The sequence below is a fragment of the Sinocyclocheilus rhinocerous genome, unplaced genomic scaffold (genome assembly GCF_001515625.1).
Source record: "Sinocyclocheilus rhinocerous isolate Xijiao unplaced genomic scaffold, SAMN03320098_v1.1 scaffold263, whole genome shotgun sequence".
Classification (NCBI taxonomy): Eukaryota; Metazoa; Chordata; class Actinopteri; order Cypriniformes; family Cyprinidae; genus Sinocyclocheilus; species Sinocyclocheilus rhinocerous.
In genome coordinates this window covers 543,268-558,437 of record NW_015645086.1, presented here as the reverse complement: position 1 = coordinate 558,437, position 15,170 = coordinate 543,268, and the positions used below count along the sequence as shown (strand labels likewise).

General features: G+C 36.0%; 1 protein-coding gene and 2 long non-coding RNA genes across 3 annotated transcripts in view; 1 reads left to right on the top strand and 2 right to left on the bottom strand.

Moving 5' to 3' along the window:
- Positions 1 to 206: 206 nt before the first annotated feature.
- The window catches only part of LOC107705689 (uncharacterized), a 21,496-nt gene continuing 6,532 nt past the window's right edge, over positions 207 to 15,170 (top strand). The window contains exons 1-2 of the long non-coding RNA XR_001636092.1: positions 207 to 218; positions 10,917 to 10,920. This is a non-coding gene — a long non-coding RNA (uncharacterized LOC107705689). The remainder of the gene's footprint in view (positions 219 to 10,916; positions 10,921 to 15,170) is intronic.
- LOC107705690 (uncharacterized) lies at positions 3,984 to 4,392 on the bottom strand. The gene is made up of 3 exons (XR_001636093.1): positions 4,321 to 4,392; positions 4,173 to 4,207; positions 3,984 to 4,062 (listed from the first exon to the last, which is right to left on the bottom strand). It is a non-coding gene; the product is annotated as an uncharacterized LOC107705690 (long non-coding RNA).
- LOC107705687 (acetyl-coenzyme A synthetase, cytoplasmic-like) overlaps positions 7,326 to 15,170 on the bottom strand; it is an 11,417-nt gene continuing 3,572 nt past the window's right edge. The window contains exons 3-12 of the mRNA XM_016509086.1: positions 14,595 to 14,686; positions 14,365 to 14,468; positions 14,048 to 14,120; positions 13,225 to 13,300; positions 12,547 to 12,655; positions 11,542 to 11,589; positions 9,267 to 9,404; positions 8,995 to 9,165; positions 8,715 to 8,848; positions 7,326 to 7,521 (exon numbers count right to left, since the gene is read on the bottom strand). Of these exons, the coding sequence (XP_016364572.1) occupies positions 7,383 to 7,521; positions 8,715 to 8,848; positions 8,995 to 9,165; positions 9,267 to 9,404; positions 11,542 to 11,589; positions 12,547 to 12,655; positions 13,225 to 13,300; positions 14,048 to 14,120; positions 14,365 to 14,468; positions 14,595 to 14,686 (1,084 nt within the window). The 3' untranslated portion in view covers positions 7,326 to 7,382. The remainder of the gene's footprint in view (positions 7,522 to 8,714; positions 8,849 to 8,994; positions 9,166 to 9,266; positions 9,405 to 11,541; positions 11,590 to 12,546; positions 12,656 to 13,224; positions 13,301 to 14,047; positions 14,121 to 14,364; positions 14,469 to 14,594; positions 14,687 to 15,170) is intronic.

Sequence of the window (15,170 nt, the reverse complement as noted above, 5' to 3'; positions counted from 1 at the left end):
AGAATCTTGATGGATATTAAGTCATAAGCATCTGCTTTCTTTTGCAATCATAGAAATCTGTTACTGCCATATGCTTCATATTAATGAAGGAGATAGAAAAGTGGCCAAGTTTAATGGTATAAAATAAGATAAATATGTGCATATGAATCTTATGTATTACTGTATTACTTATGTATATGAAATTTTGTAGAAGTAAAGACAGATTATGCTTTCTTTGTGTATTGATAGGGCTACAGCTTTTTTTAATCCACCTGAAATAGTAGTCAATGGACGAATTAGGCATTTAAAATATGTAAATTCAGTTTATGTATAATAATATTATATATAAGATTTTGTTTTGAAAGAAGTCTCGTGCTCACCAAGGCTGCATTTATTTGATCAAAAATACAGTACAAATAATAATAATATTGGAAAATATTATTACAATTTTAAATAACTGTTTTCTATTTTAATGTATTTTAAAAATGTAATTTACTCTTGTGAATTTTCAGCATCATTATTCCAGTCTTCAGTGTCATCATTCTAATATGCTGATTTGCTGCTCAAAAAACCTCTCTTATTATTATCAATGTTGAAAACAGTTGTGCTGCTTAATATTTTTGTGGAAATCATTATGCATTTTTTGTAAATGTCTTTACTGTCACTTCTGATCAAATTAATGCATCCTTGCTTAAAAAAAGTATTAATTTTACCAAAAAAAAAAAAAATCACTATATCACAGTAAATATCACTTACTGAGCCAAACGTTATATATATATATATATATATATATATATATAACGATATATAATATATAAATTTATACTACACTTATTTTCCACATGAACTACCAAACTGAATGTGTTTTTAATCGCTTATGAGTTATGACTATCAATGAAGTAACATAAGAGGCTTTATTTTTTTATTTGACCACCAACAACAAAGAAACAACCTCAGGTCAAACCAGACTGCATGTAGAACTGTGTATTTTCACCTGCCTCTCGCTGCGGTGCATCCCAGTCCACACAAACACAAGACCTGATGCCCTTCAGCCATACAGACACAAAGACAAGGATGCAGTAGAGCTTTCAGCCGTACCACAAAACCTCCTGGAGAATATTGAACTATAATCTGACCCAGGGCTTGTTGCATCCCTGAAGTACCACAGAACAAACATCAATAGTGCCTAAAGATGAAAGGACTAGGAGACACGGATGGAAGTAGAAATCAAGTGGTAATAATAAAAAAAAAGGAGAAAATGAAATCTGTTGAAGAGGGCGAAAGTGTAAGTGTGTGTAAAAGAGTGTTATTATACTTTTGAAATGGACTGAACTGAAAATAGGGCAGAATTACACACAGCCTGGTGTTATGAAAATCAATAACATCAACAAGGGGTTCATGAAGAGAGTAAGACGAGTTCACCAGCTGCAGACAAATGTTGTATATTAAATATACTCCAGCTGAATATGGGGAAAGAAACATTAGCTCAATGCCACTCAGTCTTCTTGTTGCCAAATGTATGGATTCACCTGTTACCTCAACTCTTAAAATGATTATCAAACCATACGTCGTTATATAAATTTATCACTTCATCATCTCTTGTTTAAAATGCATGTGTGAGGACAGTGAAAATGGTCACATTAATCCACTCCCTACCATCATACACACACAAATAAAAATGAGTGGACCGCCCTCTGATCCGCACAATCCCCAGACAGCAAACTGAGCAGTCTGGCATGAATTATTCAATCACTTTCACACGGCTTGAATAACAGATGGTCAGTGGGCTTTTCACCCAGCAAAAGACTATCAAACATGAACCTATGGGTTAATTAACTGAACATGTGTGTAGTTCGTGCAGAAAAGGGTTTTATGTAATGGAAATTGACAATAAACCTGCTTTGGATCCTTAGTAGAAAGAGAGGACCTTCTCTTTGTCTTCCTGAAGTGAACAGTTGGGAATCACCGCCATCTTGTGGGGGTTTGTTTACTTTATTATGTGTGGTTGAAACATGGACAAAAAAGATAGAAAAGTAACGTACGTGTATATACATATATAATAGTATGTGCATATTAAAGAGCAAATCCTTATTTACTCACCCACGTTGTTTCAACCCTGTATGACATTCTTTCTTCTGTGGAACACAAATGTTTGAAGATATTCACAGGTGTTTTCCATAAAACATTTGTTTGTGGTCACAGCTGTTAATCTTCAAAAAAAAATGACAAAGAAACATCATAGATGTACCAAAAAGTTGCCCAGACGACTTGACGCGGTATTGCGATAGTTTTGTGTGAGGAACAGAAAGAAATGTAAGTTATTATTCACTGATAATCTTTAATTTCCGTGAGTTGTTAATTCGAACACTGCTTTCATTCTGATTCAGTGAGTCGAATTTTGTGAACGAATCATTCAGTTCGAATTTATAATCTGAATCACCCTGTTAATAAAAAGACTCAAAAGAATGATTCATTAATTGATTCAGTTCAACTAGTTCAACATGCATAGAAGTTGAAGTTAAAGTCTTAAAGGTACAACAGCAAAAACAGAGCTAAGAGAAAGGCTTGTTTTCGTGCACGAAACGTTAAATAATATAACTGTAAATAATATAACAGTAAAAAATAAAAAAAAACTGGTTCTCAATTGTGGAGGATTTTGGAAGAATGCTATTTTAGGTTGGTAAACAAATTGGTTGAAAAGGTCAGAAACCTGGAACGTGCACTACCCTTTAAAAGTTTTCGGTCAGTAAGATCTTCTACTGTTTTTTAAAGTCTCGTAAACTCACCATGGCTGCATTTATTTGCCCCCAAATGCAGTAAAAAACAGTCATATTTTAAAATATTATTCCAATATAAAATTTCGGTTTTAATATATTTTAAAATGTAATTTATTCTTGTGATGCCAAAGCTGAATTTTCAGCATCATTACTCCAGTCTTAAGTGTCACATGATCCTTCAGAAATCATTCTAATATGCTGATTTGCTGCCCAAGAAACATTGTTGAAAACAGATGTGCTGCTTAGTATTTTTTTGTGGAAACAGTGATGCATCCCCCCCCCCAAATCAAAAGAACAGCCTTTACTTGACTGTCACTTTTGGTTATTTTATTTCATCTTAGCTAAATAAAAGAGACCTGATGCCCTTCAGCCATACAGACACAAAGACAAGGATGCAGTAGAGCTTTCAGCCGTACCACAAAACCTCCTGGAGAATATTGAACTATAATCTGACCCAGGGCTTGTTGCATCCCTGAAGTACCACAGAACAAACATCAATAGTGCCTAAAGATGAAAGGACTAGGAGACACGGATGGAAGTAGAAATAAAGTGGTAATAATAAAAAAAGGAGAAAATGAAATCTGTTGAAGAGGGCGAAAGTGTAAGTGTGTGTAAAAGAGTGTTATTATACTTTTGAAATGGACTGAACTGAAAATAGGGCAGAATTACACACAGCCTGGTGTTATGAAAATCAATAACATCAACAAGGGGTTCATGAAGAGAGTAAGACGAGTTCACCAGCTGCAGACAAATGTTGTATATTAAATATACTCCAGCTGAATATGGGGAAAGAAACATTAGCTCAATGCCACTCAGTCTTCTTGTTGCCAAATGTATGGATTCACCTGTTACCTCAACTCTTAAAATGATTATCAAACCATACGTCGTTATATAAATTTATCACTTCATCATCTCTTGTTTAAAATGCATGTGTGAGGACAGTGAAAATGGTCACATTAATCCACTCCCTACCATCATACACACACAAATAAAAATGAGTGGACCGCCCTCTGATCCGCACAATCCCCAGACAGCAAACTGAGCAGTCTGGCATGAATTATTCAATCACTTTCACACGGCTTGAATAACAGATGGTCAGTGGGCTTTTCACCCAGCAAAAGACTATCAAACATGAACCTATGGGTTAATTAACTGAACATGTGTGTAGTTCGTGCAGAAAAGGGTTTTATGTAATGGAAATTGACAATAAACCTGCTTTGGATCCTTAGTAGAAAGAGAGGACCTTCTCTTTGTCTTCCTGAAGTGAACAGTTGGGAATCACCGCCATCTTGTGGAGGTTTGTTGACTTTATTATGTGTGGTTGAAACATGGACAAAAAAGATAGAAAAGTAACGTCCGTGTATATACATATATAATAGTATGTGCATATTAAAGAGCAAATCCTTATGTACTCACCCACGTTGTTTCAACCCTGTATGACATTCTTTCTTCTGTGGAACACAAATGTTTGAAGATATTCACAGGTGTTTTCCATAAAACATTTGTTTGTGGTCACAGCTGTTAATCTTCAAAAAAAAATGACAAAGAAACATCATAGATGTACCAAAAAGTTGCCCAGACGACTTGACGCGGTATTGCGATAGTTTTGTGTGAGGAACAGAAAGAAATGTAAGTTATTATTCACTGATAATCTTTAATTTCCGTGAGTTGTTAATTCGAACACTGCTTTCCTTCTGATTCAGTGAGTCGAATTTTGTGAACGAATCATTCAGTTCGAATTTATAATTTGAATCACCCTGTTAGTATTTTTTTGTGGAAACAGTGATGCATCCCCCCCCCCAAATCAAAAGAACAGCCTTTACTTGACTGTCACTTTTGGTTATTTTATTTCATCTTAGCTAAATAAAAGTATCAATTTCTTTCAATAGCAGCAGATAATGATTATTTATTAAGTCATTATGACTTAACCTATTAAGAAGCAACTCCTCCAGAAAATACATGAAAACGTAGAAGGAATGGGCACATGCAGAAACCATAAACATGACAAAACCATTTTAAAATTTCAGCACTTTAATTCACCCAGTTCGGTTTGAGACATTGCTCTGATCAAATGATTACAAGAAAATGAATGAAAAGGAACGTAAGGGTAAAAAACACAATCTAAACTTCAAAGGTTAAGTCGCTCATCATATAGGGCTAGTGAATGTTTACAGGGTTGAGAAAAGCATTGACAGCTAATACTCGTCCACAATAAGGGCTATGAAATATCCAAAACTCGACCAACAAAACAGTTAATGCCAAGATGGAAGAAATCACTTTGACAATAGTAACAAATACAGTCCAGAGATGCAGTACTGGTGCATGAGAGCACCATACACTCATGAAACGGCTGGAATTTGATCACTTTTCTCCTGAAAAAGCTTCTTGAGAGGATACCTTCACAATATAAAATACAGATTTTAACACATTTAAATATGACTTGATAAATGGAAAGCCTACTGAACGGGTCTAAGTGTCATCTTAGATTCAGAGGACTATGACCATCATGGTCAGAAATGTCATTCACTTCTGTTGAGTGCGTTTTCAAATTAACGTACAGCCTTTATGCAGTCAATCATAGCTCTTTCATAACTTTCCTGGAGAAATATAAAAGCAGTTCACACAAACTTTTATCACAAACTTGCAAACTGTTCCAGGGATAAAATATACATGGTAAAGACACCTGCATGATACCATGTTATTCTGGTAAATATTAATGCATGCTTTGGCCTGTATAGAAAGTTCTATACAATGTGTAGCTTTAAATGTTAAAAATGAAACCTTCGACCAAAGCAGAATGATTTTAAACAGTGCTATTACATAGTACACAACAAAATCATGACATAACATATTATTTTCCCGTTTTAGTAGTGAAATTTTTTTTTGAGGTTATGTTGGCACAATTAAAGCAGGGCAGTGTAGTCATATAAAGATTAATGAAAGTACTGAACATGGAGAAAAGAGGAGGAAATTATAAACATAATAAAAATAAACTTTTGGGGGTAAAAATGATTTCTAACATACAAGTGGGTCCTGGAAAAAATGCAGTTAAAACTCTATGCTAAACCCAAACCTTGGGTTTCCTAGAGATTTCTTAAAGTCGGCGAATTGCAGTAGGAATTATACATCTCTAAGCTTTTTTTTTTCTGTCTGCCCACTAGCGTTATCCTAAACTCCATTATAGCTCAGACTCATCCTCTTCCCTCCAGAACTGAAGCTGGTGTTGGGGCCAGAAAGTGGCGTTGTGAGGGATGCCCCTGGTGGTCACACAGCAGTACAGCAGCGTTCTCATTTTGTCTCTCATAGTTGAGGTATACCTATGATGAAAATTACAGGCCTCTCTCATCTTTTTAAGTGGGAGAACTTGCACAATTGGTGGCTGACTAAATACTTTTTTGCCCCACTGTATATATAGATATATATTACTCATCAATGATTTGTAAATTATTATTTAATTAGTAGACACAAGCTCAAAACACTTAAAGGGATAGTTTATAAAATAGGAATATTCAAATTAAAATAAATGCAGTAGAGACAAAGCAAAACAAAAAAGCAAAGCAAAACAAAAGCAATCTCATGAATTCAGAAGTGCAGTTTTGTTATTATGATACTTCTGTTGGGCTTTTTTATCCTTATTAAAGTGTGACAGTTTAAAATCACTTTTGCTGTATTGAAAAGAGCAATTCAAATGCACTAGACTTTGCGCATGCAAAATGTCTACGACCAATGCAAAGGTCGTAATATGACACCATGCTTTCCGGCGTCTTTTTAAGAAACATAATTCCCACATATAGTACATCCAAAAATGTAAAAATACGTCATTTACATCACTTTTCTGTAAAGTTTGTGTTCTTTTAATTCAGCTAAGAAACCACACCGATCTTCTACTGGTCTTCACGCGATACGAATTTGCAGGGCAGCGTTCACCAAACTTGAACTTTGGAACGCAAAAAAAGCTTGCATTGCCTGTGTCCCACATTCATATGCGTATGAATGGAATTCAGTGGAACGAAAAGTGACCAACCTTTTACGCGAGTGACTGAATGACGACAGAATCGTAATTCTTGAATGAACTATTTACACGTACCCTGCTTTTTAAGCTCCGCCTCCAGCTTTTGGTTGTAGTTGATTCCATCATTGAGGGTGACAAAACAGTAGAGACTCTCGCCTTTAACAGGGTGTGACCTCCCCACAACCGCTGCCTCAGCCACAGCTTCATGCTCCACCAGCGCCGACTCCACAATTTCAAACAGATGCTGTTATTTTCCGTTTCCACATAAATATCAAGCAGCACAGCTGTTTTTAATACCGATAATAAGAAATGTTTTTGAGCACCAACTCAGCATATTAGAAGGATTTCTTAGTGAAACGAGTCTCTTGGTGAGCAAAAGAGACTTCTTTCAAATACAAAAACATCTTACCAACCCCAAACTTTTTTATTCATTTATTCATTCATATCACAGTTCACTCACAGCAGAGCCAGGCTTCATGGGAGTAGCGGCCGGCAGAGGGGTCATCACATGCCCACCCTGAGGAAGACAAAAACAAAAGACAAGTGACCATACAGTAGACAGTTCCAAAGCAACATGGATGTTACTGCTCTGGACTTAATGGTTAGAATCCAGTTCATACCGTCTCAGTCTGCCAGAAGGTGTCCACCACTGGACATCTCTTCTCTCCCACCACACTGTAGTACCACTGCCAGGCTTCTGGGTTTATGGGCTCCCCTACGGTCCCCAAAATCTTCAGGGAGGTCCGCTTATACCTGACGACAACAAACACGCAAACTATTCTGAATACCAGTAAAAAGTTAGGACACACCTGAATGTACAAGAAAATGATCTAGGCACACCGCTCAGTTTACAGACTTTGTAAGCAAACAGAGTGCAAGACAGAATACAGAGCAATTACATAACACAAAGAGATGAGTACTATCAAGTGTTATCATCAGTAGTTATCATCAAGTGTTCTCCGGCAATGGGAGAAAGTGTCCTAGATGGATAACACATTAACTAGCAATGGCAATAAAAAAAATACACATTCATAATACTGCCAATACTTATTCCTAAACATCATAATTTATACTGTAAACACTATACTACTCTATATACTATATATACACACAGCGTGTCAGTAAAAAATATTTCATATTATTTAAACCAAGAGAACATTCCTCAAGCACGTTTTAAAGAGCTTTTTCAGACTGTCAGCCATCCAGTCAGTGTTTTCACACGTTGACAAATAAATTCTTACACTTTTCTAGTTATTCTTGACTATTCTATAAGGATTTCACACACACACAAAAAAAAAGAATAGTAAGAAAAAATAATAATAATTGTACGTTCTAAAATATTTTGATAGCTCAGTATAACTTTTATGTTGTCTTATAGTCACCAAGGCTGCATTTATTTAATTAAAATACAGTAAAAAACAGCAATATTGTGAAATCTTATTACAATTTAAAATAAAACAGATTTTATTCCTGCGATGCAAAGCTGAATTTTCAGCATCATTACTTCAGACTTTAGTGTCACATGATCTTTCAGAAATTATTCTAATATGATGATATGGTGCTCAAGAAACATTTTTTATTATAATCAACATGAAAACAGTGCTGCTTAATATTTTTGTGGAAACTATGATGCTTTTTTAGGATCCTTTGATGAATAGAAAGTATTTACAAGAACAGTATTTATTTGAAATATAAATATTTCATCTAATTTAATGCATCCTTGCTCAATAAAAGTATTACATTTTTGAATAAATAATTAAATGTACCAAGCATAAACTTTTGAACAGTAATGCACGTTTCCAATTTGAAGTTTTTTTTATTTCCATGACTTCCAAGCTCGGAAATCACAACTGATCACGTCTGATTTTAGCAAATTCTCCATGACTGTGGAAAGCCTCTCTCTAGTCTACTAAATCTAGGAAAGACACAATAGACAACAAACTTACTTCTGAACGGGCTCACTGCCGTACTTCATCAGGAGCCGGATGGCGGTGGGTGCTGTGTAGAACTTGGAGACGTGATATTTATCAACAATCTCCCACATTCGGCTCACATCCGGGTATGTGGGAAGACCCTCAAACTAGAAGCAGAAGATTAAAAATTCATATTATACAACAATAAATGCTTATGTTGATGAGTCATTATGTTATTAACGTAAAGAAAGTGACAGCACAGGGCATAATGCAAAACCGGACACAAAAAGTGCTTATCAGGTGTTCCCCTCACCAACACACTGGTCGCGCCATTGGCCAAGGGCCCATATGTGATGTATGAGTGGCCGGTGATCCAACCAATGTCTGCAGTGCACCAGTACACATCATCAGAGTGATAATCAAACACCATCTTAAAGGTGGCCGCAGTGTAAAGCATGTAGCCACTCACTGTATGCAATACACCCTAGTGGAGTGGTAGAAAAATAGGAACAAATATATATGATATGTATATGAAAAGCAAATATCACACAGTTGAAGGAGGATTGGGTTGTTTGGAGGATCTACCTTAGGTTTCCCAGTAGAGCCGCTGGTGTAAAGGATGAAGAGCGGGTCTTCTGAATCACACCAGACAGGCTCACACTCCTCTGATGCTCCACCAATCAGAGAGTGCCAACACAAATCAACCTCAGGATTCCACGGCACCTGCACCAATCACAGTACAGGGAGCGCTCATAGTTAACTCGTCCCGTATAACTTGTGTTTACTCTTGCTGGTGTCACACTCCAGAGAACGGTACAACATGATGTTATCAAATCAGTCTGAGAAGGTCATTAACTGTAAACGATGCTGGGTTGAACAGAACAAATGCTGCTTTCAAGTCAAGAGAAGTCCCTACTTCGTTCCAAAATTGTAGTTATAACATCATGTCTGTTCAAGTGAATTTGGTTGTTTTGTAGAACTAGTGCAACAAAATGAACTGATGCTTTATTTATGTACTTTATCATTCTCGTAGCCAGTCATCTCATAAACTTTTTTTTTTTAAATCATGTTTCAATCACAACTCTATAAAAAGTAATTCCAGTTACTTCCTCATTTACAGGAACCATTTACACAGAGCAAACTCTACCAAGAGGAATTACGTTGGTGATGCATAACCAGATCGGTTTTTAATATTATTTATGTAGCATATAATTATGCAGTATTTTTTATTTTTTTATTCTGAATTAGATTTTTTTTATATTTTCAGTTTTCATTTTAATTTTAGTTTAAGCTTTAGTAACATTGTTATGCGCTTCCATTTAACTATTTTTACTCTACTTTCTATTTAGGTATTTTCAGCTTTCATGTTCATTTCAGTTTTAGTCATTTTAGTACTATAACTTGTAATTATTGCCAGGACAACATTTCTCATTTTCGTTTATGTTTTTCCATGTAATATTTATCACAGCTTTATTTCAATTAACAAAAACTATTTTTAATAGATTTAGTTTTAGTTAAAAGTAACAACACTGAACCAGATCCACCAAGAAAAATAGTCCAGTTGCAAAGAACAATTCAGACAATTCCACAGCTAAATAAACTATTTTTACTTGTAAAATGCATTGGTGTGCTTTTCAAGCGCCTTAAAACAAGCTTCACATTTCTGCTTTTAAACCCTCCAGTCTATAGACTTCCATAAGTATTGTTGATTATAATGGGTTTTCAATTCGTCATTGAAGTGGAAAACAATCATTCATCTTATAAACACACTCATTCCAGAATGACTTGAAATCAGCAAAAAGATGAAACGTGAAGAGTGTTGTATGCAAATAATGCATATAACACGTTATTTAGAAGCTCATGGTGGTATTTATTCCAGTCAGATTTATTTGATTCATTCAGTTCAATCTAACCAAAGTGAATGGAGCGCAGAAGCCCGTCTGCTTTAGTCAAAGGTGTTCTCAAAACTGAAAGAGAAAGCATCTGAAAAGATCAGGTTGAGTTAGCAAAACACAAAAACACTAATGAACAAACAAAGAGAGACATGAACGTAACAGACAACTCTACAAATCTAGTTTTTCATGCAGTTCAGAGGGAATACGATGTGAGCACTTGAGTTAATTTAAGTAGCATGAGCATTTGCATGGAGCTCATAGGAGAGAGTTAGTGTTGGACTACACAGAGAGAACCATCTGAGTGAAATACAACTGCTAACACAAGAGAGAGCTATTAGAGTCTAGTCACGATAACGTTATAAGAGCTTTCCAGACATCTGTGATGAAATCGTGCACTAGTGGACCAATAAAGTTTATGTGAGGAGATCATTTAGAATATGGACACAAGGACACACCAGTCATTTACCAGCGATGTGACTATAATTAAGTACTTTTACTAGGCACAGTAAAAGGTTTTCAGTGCCAGCTCATGGATCAGAATTGGCGATCACTTCATAATCATTATTCACAAACATTAGAATACTGAACAGCAGTTTATATCTCAATTTTTGAATGTAATAAAGCATTATTTAACACTTTATATGAATTAAGATGCATTAAGACTTTAATGGCTCTGAAGACATCAAGTTTTTAATAAGCAAGAATATGGCTTTAATTTATGGCCTCATAACTTACTGATGAACGCCAAGTCTGATGCGTGCATAAATGGTGTAAATTGCATTTGCAAAAGCAAACACACAGAGACGGACACACACACACTGCATTCTGAGAGAATGTGAGAATAGTGATAAAGGTCTTGAGCCATCCAAAGAGCGAGAGAGCCGCCCATGAGCACACAAACCCGTGTTAATAAGACAGGAGGAGTTTAAACAAAACAAGTTATGCACAAAGGAGACATGAAATACCTGTGGGGACGGACGGACCTTCCTTACTCTTTCTTTCTGTTTCTCCTGCTAAAGGGGGTTAATGGAGAGATTACTTACACCGAAAGAGGAAAAGGACACACAGACATGGACCCACATTGAAGGAGGAAATGAAATGCAAAAGATATTTTATATAAAAGTCCAACTGATATTATTAGAATAACAGGTCATCTTGCATTGATGAATGTACACATATTACATTCAACTGTTGCAAAGGTCTTCAGCACAACAGCTCAGAAATCATGCCAGGCCTTTATGGATTTACAACAGTGACAAAACCTTTGTTAAACATCCGTGAGATATCTGTAACACTCAGGACAATGCAAGACTCAAAACTCCACAGGAGATGTACAGGACAAGAGTTAACATTTGAGAAACCGTAACAAAGGGATAATGCAGTACTTTTTCATCTGAATCGATTCCCCATTGGCTCTCCATTGATTCAGGTGTTATAATACATTAAGGCTTACTTGTTTTGTTTTTGTTTGATGCACAAACTGTGTGGGCTTCTTTTTAACCTATATTATAAACTCAACTCAAATCAAACCTCAGGATAGTGTCAAAGCCATAGCCTCGTGTGCTCATGAGGGGAAACCTGAAAATGTATATTAAGCAGCACAACTGTTTTCAACATTGATAATAATCAGAAATGTTTCTTGAGCAGCAAATCAGCATATTAGAATGATTTCTGAAGGATCATGTGACACTGAAGACTGGAGTAATGATGCTGAAAATTTAGCTTTGCCATCATAAGAATAAATTACATTTTAACATATTAAAATATAAATCAGTTCTTTTAAATTGTAATAATTTATCACAATATTACTGATTTTTACTGTATGTTTGATCAAATAAAGCCTTGGTTAGCTTAAAGACTTCTTACAAAAACACCTGCAGCAATGTGGAGATGTCCAAATGAACAAGAAACTAATCAAGATGAAAAAACAAAGTGTGAAGCCTGTTAGCTGGTGCAGAGGTTAAGTTCACCTGCAGATCGGGGCAGGTGCGTTTCGCAGGGGGCGACAGCGATCCAGACGAAGCCTCATCTTCTTTTGTGAGGTGTTTTAGCATTATACACTTCTCCACTGTGAAAGACCTGACAGTGTAAAAGACACGAAAGAAATAAGTGAACTGAAGAGACACTCTCCTGAGCATGTACACAACTACAGTAGCCACTTTCTTAGGTCTCCAGTATTTCTTGAGCAGCAAATTATTAGAATTTATATTTTTAGAATGATTTCTAAAGGATCATGTGACACTTAAGACTGGAGTAGCGTAACGATGCTGAAAATTCAGCTTTGCTTCACAGGAATAAATGACATTTTAAAAATGAAAAACAGTTATTCTAAATTGTAATATTTCCTGATTTGTTGAAATTGAAAATGATCCAACTGTGTGACTAAATGCTGCTTCAAGACAGCAAATGCAGGGATTTTCCAAATACTGTCCAGTCCAGTATTTAAAGAATCATTCAGGGACCAAAATTGTTGAGTGGAACTGAATTAGTGAACCAAACAAGCATAATTTTTCCAATCTTCTATCATCGTCCTTTACTGCTGCTATTCCACGTTTGACAAACTGAACCTAATAACTGTGAGTACATGCACATATGATAAGCACTGCACAACAACTAATTTTTACTAGTTTTACTAGTGTTTATCATACTTGTCCCTGCATTTCTGTAGCGCCTCATCAGCTATTAGCTTCAGACCGATCAGCTTATCACCGCGGTAAAAACCATCTGGGGAAGGAAAGGGAGAGAAACACACAATAAAACAACTTCTATTAACTTTTCATTTACCTAAAATCTAATATTCACAGATAATCCCAAAAAGACAAAGACAGTAAACTTTTATTAGGTGATAACAACAGATCACCTTTTATTAGGTGATAATAACAGATTATTTATGGCTGAAATGTGTATTTTATGGTTATAGTCCACTCGCAATCCTCTAATAAGCTCATGAACTCTGCATCAAGCTCAGTGCAATGTCAAAGACTTTAGCTCTACCTACAAGTCTAATATCAGACTAATCATTTCAGTGGAATGTCTCTTTTTCAATTACAATCAGACAACGTAAATATCCTGATATTTGGCAGCAAGACAGAGCAATATATGAACCATGTGAAGAACCCGTTTCTCAGAAAGTCCTGAACAGAAGTTAGTTTTTCTTTAGTTTTAGTTTCTCTTCCAGCCTTTAAAAACAACTTAATGATAGATTATGGGGTCAAATTTATCCCAAAATCTCATTCTCCTTTCTAAACTTGCCAAACTCTCAGCATTTAGTTTCCTGTCACTACTCAAAGATCGCAGCCGCAGGCTAAACAGCTTTTGATGGTAATACGATTAACACCAGACTTGTGAACAATGTGAAAAGCTGCGCTCTTTTGCAGTAGATGGAAATGCAGCTGATTAACTTTGGGATTAGCTGCCCTAAGATTACACACTTTGAGTAAATTACATCAATTACATCACATTTTTCCTTACCTGCCGTTATAAGAATACAGCATTGAGAGTCCATGATCCTTTCACACAACGACTCGGCGGAGAAACCGGCGAACTGGGTTGTGAACACAAAAATGTGAGTAAATATACTGCTGCAACAACTTATAGTATTTTTCTTATGTATTCAATTTTTGACACAGCGCCAAATCTTTTCTACAAACAATCCAACAGTTGGGGGGAAAAAAAGGCTGATAGAGATCACACCCTGCAAAACATGTATGGGTACTTTGTTTTTACATGTTTTAGAACAAGCTGGTTGGTCAACATAGCTAAGATCCAAGATAAGACAAAGGACTGACCACAATAGAGTGGACCGCTCCAATCCGAGCGCAGGCCAACATAGCCACCACCAGCTCCACCACCATGGGCATGTAAATAGATACACGGTCACCTTTCTTCACACCTGCACAGTCCGAGAGAGAAAGGGACCGACAAGAGGACAATGTCTTAATACACAACATCAATGTCAAATCTTTAACCTGCTGCTGGTCACTATTATACCAACAGTTCAACAGCATTTGTGTTTTACCTTGTGACTTGAGGACATTGGCAAGCTTGCAGACTTGCTGAAGCAGTTCTCTGTAGGTCACCGTCTTCTCATCTCCAGGTTCATTACCCTCCCTGTCCAAAACAACACCCAGAAATATGACTCTCATAAGGCAACAGTAATTATTCACAGTTTCCACAAAAATATTAAGCAGCACAACTGTTTTCCCAAATTGGTAAATATAAGAAATGTTTCTTGAGCAGCAAATCAGCATATCAGAATGATTTATGAAGGATCATGTGACACTGAAGACTGGAGTAATGATGCTGAAAATTCAGCTTTGCATTACAGGAATTAGGGCTGTGCGATATTGAAGAAAAATGTGATATGCGATAACTCATTAAATAATGCGATATTCGATATGCGATACGATAATGCTTAAAGTGCCACATGCTCAGATGAAACAGTTTTACTCAGCTGTTGCTGAGTCAGTTCTGTGAACTTCTATAACTATCTTGTGTCATATATATATGGTTATTTGTATGCATGTATGTTCCTGTAAAACCACAACAAATTCCTTGTGCTTGCGCACACTTAAGTGATTAATAAAGCTCATTC